The sequence below is a fragment of the Paracoccidioides lutzii genome (assembly GCF_000150705.2).
Source record: "Paracoccidioides lutzii Pb01 unplaced genomic scaffold supercont2.7, whole genome shotgun sequence".
In the NCBI taxonomy this organism is placed as follows: Eukaryota; Fungi; Ascomycota; class Eurotiomycetes; order Onygenales; family Ajellomycetaceae; genus Paracoccidioides; species Paracoccidioides lutzii.
In genome coordinates, this window is record NW_015440953.1 from 275,052 (window position 1) to 278,091 (window position 3,040).

Sequence of the window (3,040 nt, forward strand, 5' to 3'; positions counted from 1 at the left end):
ATGTGTATGTGTATGTGTAGTTGGAAGGGTGAAAGGGTTTGAATTACCTGTATATGCAAGGGCCTATGGCTATGAATCTACTCTACTACCTGTATACATACCTCTGTCTATGTACATACGTACCTACTCACCATACACACATATATCACCACCACTATATCCCACCGTCTGCCTGTCTCCCCTCCCCCTCCGACCCCCCAAACATCTCCCCAACACTCTCCAACCCAACATTCCCCCCACTCAAAACAACCCCAACATCCCACCCCCTCTTCCCACTAACCCTACACTGCTCCTCCACCCTCCTCCGAAACCCCTCATCAAACAAACAAACCGCCAACCCAACCACAGCAGACGGCTCAACAACAATCTTCACCCTCTCAAACACAAGCCTCATCGCCTCCCGAATCTGCCGCTCGCTCACAGCATACACCCCCTCCACCTTCCCCTTATCCGAAATAACCTCCCACGGCACCTCCCCGACCGGCGTCCGCAACCCATCCGCAACCGTCAGCGTCTTCACGCTCGTTATTCGCGATCCCCGCTCGAGTCCGCGCCGGCAGTCGTCGCCGCCCTGGAAAGACGGCTCCGCCCCAAACACCAAGGGCCGTGCCCCGCCGCGGCAGCCCGAGAAATACGTCGCCACCCCGGCATTTAAACCCCCCCCGCCTATCGGCGTTATCACCGCGTCCAGCGTCCCCGGCTCCGCATCATTCGCAGCATTCGCATCCGCACTGCCATCCCCATCGGCCCAGTGCACGCTAACCCTCCCATCCCGCCCCACGAGCTCCCGCACCTGCCTCGCCATCTCCACCGCTACCGTCCCCTGGCCCAAAACGACATCGGGGTGGTTGTAGGGCGGGATGAGAAAAGCGCCGGTCTCGCGGACTATGGAGGCGACGACGGCTTCACGCTCTTGGCTTGTGGGGCCTGAGAAGACGATGCGGGCGCCGTGGGCGCGGGTGCCGGCTATTTTGGACCGGGTGGAGATCGAGGGCATGACGATGTGGGCGGGGATGTGGAGGGTGGAGGCGGCGAGGGAGAGGGCTTGGGCGTGATTTCCTGGTGAGGGGGGTTATTTATTTATTTATTTATTTTTTGGGGTGTATATATATATATATCTTTGTGACGATTTGATATGGAAGTACGTGTCTTGCAACCGATTAACTCAACTAGTTGACGGGGAGGGGCATAACTACCAGAACTATGCGTAACAACGCCCCTCCTCCTCACCTCCTCCGCCCCCACCACTTGCAGCAGCCGCAGCAGCGCATGAAACGCACCGCGCGCCTTAAATGCGCCAATCCGCTGGAAATTCTCGCATTTGAAGAAGAAGTTTATCTTGGGGTTGGCGGGTGTTTGGCCCTCGAATGGCGTGCCGAGGAGCGCGGAGGGCGATTGGGGGGTCGAGGCGATGCGGTTGAGGGCTCTGCTGGTGAGGAGCGGGGTTTCATGGACGTAGGGCTTTATGAGGGCGTGGGCGGAGAGGACGTTGGAGGCGGTTAAAGGGTTCCAGTTGGCTGGGTCTGTCATTGCTGGGGGCGGTGTTGGGTTGGATGAGTGCCTGCTTTGGGAAGTGTGTGGTTGGTGGTTTGGTAGGACGTATGGAGTATACATAAGAGGCAAATATATCAACATCAAAGTCTGAAAAGCATGGAGAGATAAAATATGCACAACGTAACCTGGTGAGAGAAATACGAGGATTGCCAAATGTCACATTTGCACATCTACACCTGCTTATGGACGACTTACAGTTCAGAGCGGAAACTGGAAGGTTTGCATTCCAATAGCTGTGTATCTATGGTAGATCCAGGATAACAATAGCAGGGCGAGAATGAAAGTAGGCCTTCATTCTTCGAAACTCACCGGATGGCGAAAAACGGAATGGAATAGGGGAAGGTCACTGGAGATGAAATGAAAGGTGAGAAGAGTATTCAACTCGGCAGTCACATACATACAAATAATAGCATGATAATCCGAGGTGCGAGACGGGGAACATCTTATTTATGACAACAAAAAATGGGAAAACTTTTTCTCTAGGGCCGTCTGCTGTCCTCTCGTGCTTTTTCCCCCATTTTGCGTTTGCCCTGCTTTGCTTCAGCTCGCGCTCTCTCTTTTTTTTTCTTTCCCAAATTAACAAAGCAGAAATGTAGGTTAAAGACATAACTAGAAATACACCAAGTGCTGCTGCTAGACAAGACAAGAACTAAACACGGATACGCAATGTCGTCTATCCATCACAAATTATTACACAACAGTATCCCACTCATTTCTGGTTCTCAGGGCGGAGTGATCTAGAGTGTGTTAGTTCACCATAAAAGGACAGAAAGGAAAAGGAAAAGAAGAGAAAAGAGACACGAAACTCACCGCACAGCCTTCCCAGCCCTCCAAATCTCCAAATCCCGAATCTCCTGCATCTCCTTCTCGTACTTCTCCCGATAATCCGGCTGCGAGTTATACTCCAGACTCCTCTTCGTCTCCTTCCCATTCTTCACACTGTCATACAGCTCGTTGAACACCGGCTTCAACGTATCCTTGAACCTGCTGCTCCAATCAAGCGCGCCCCGGCGCGCCGTCGTCGAGCACGCAGCGTACATCCAGTCCATCCCGTTCGCCCCGATCAGTGGGTACAGGGACTGGGTGGCCTCCTCGACCGTCTCGTTGAAGGCTTCGCTGGGGCTGTGCCCGCGTTCGCGCAGCACTTCGTACTGGGCGAGAAACATGCCGTGGATGCCCCCCATCAGGCACCCGCGCTCGCCGTACAGGTCCGAGTAGACTTCCTTCTCAAAGGTGGTTTTGTACAGGTAGCCGCTGCCGATGGCGATGCCGAGGGCGATGGCTTTTTCTTCGGCTTTGCCGGTTACGTCTTGGGTAGACGGCTATGGAGGAGTTGATGCCGCTGCCTTCGCGGAAGAGGGTGCGGACGGTGCGGCCGGAGCCTTTGGGGGCGACGAGGATTACGTCGACGTCGGGGGGGACGTCAACCTTCGTGAGGTCTTTGAAGACGGGGGAGAAGCCGTGGGAGAAGTAGAGGGTCTGTTTT

The 3,040-nt window shown here is 54.6% G+C and overlaps 3 protein-coding genes across 3 annotated transcripts in view; 1 reads left to right on the forward strand and 2 right to left on the reverse strand.

The window, feature by feature from the left end:
- Positions 1–154: 154 nt before the first annotated feature.
- On the reverse strand, positions 155–1,530 carry PAAG_03402 (pyridoxal-5'-phosphate-dependent enzyme; the record flags this gene model as incomplete). Its single annotated transcript, XM_015844957.1, has 2 exons — positions 155–1,059; positions 1,146–1,530. The coding sequence occupies 2 exons, from the start codon at positions 1,528–1,530 to the stop codon at positions 155–157; spliced, it is 1,290 nt and encodes a 429-aa protein (XP_015701931.1).
- A 733-nt stretch (positions 1,531–2,263) lies between these two features.
- PAAG_03404 (ketol-acid reductoisomerase) lies at positions 2,264–2,738 on the reverse strand (the record flags this gene model as incomplete). The annotated part of the gene is made up of 2 exons (XM_002794813.2): positions 2,264–2,291; positions 2,365–2,738. 2 exons carry the CDS (start codon positions 2,736–2,738, stop codon positions 2,264–2,266), a joined length of 402 nt encoding a protein of 133 aa, XP_002794859.1.
- Positions 2,739–2,820: 82 nt separating this feature from the next.
- The window catches only part of PAAG_11607 (hypothetical protein), a gene marked incomplete at both ends in the record, with an annotated part of 1,546 nt that continues 1,326 nt past the window's right edge, over positions 2,821–3,040 (forward strand). The window contains one exon of the mRNA XM_015847226.1: positions 2,821–3,031. Within this exon, the coding sequence (XP_015703135.1) occupies positions 2,821–3,031 (211 nt within the window). The remainder of the gene's footprint in view (positions 3,032–3,040) is intronic.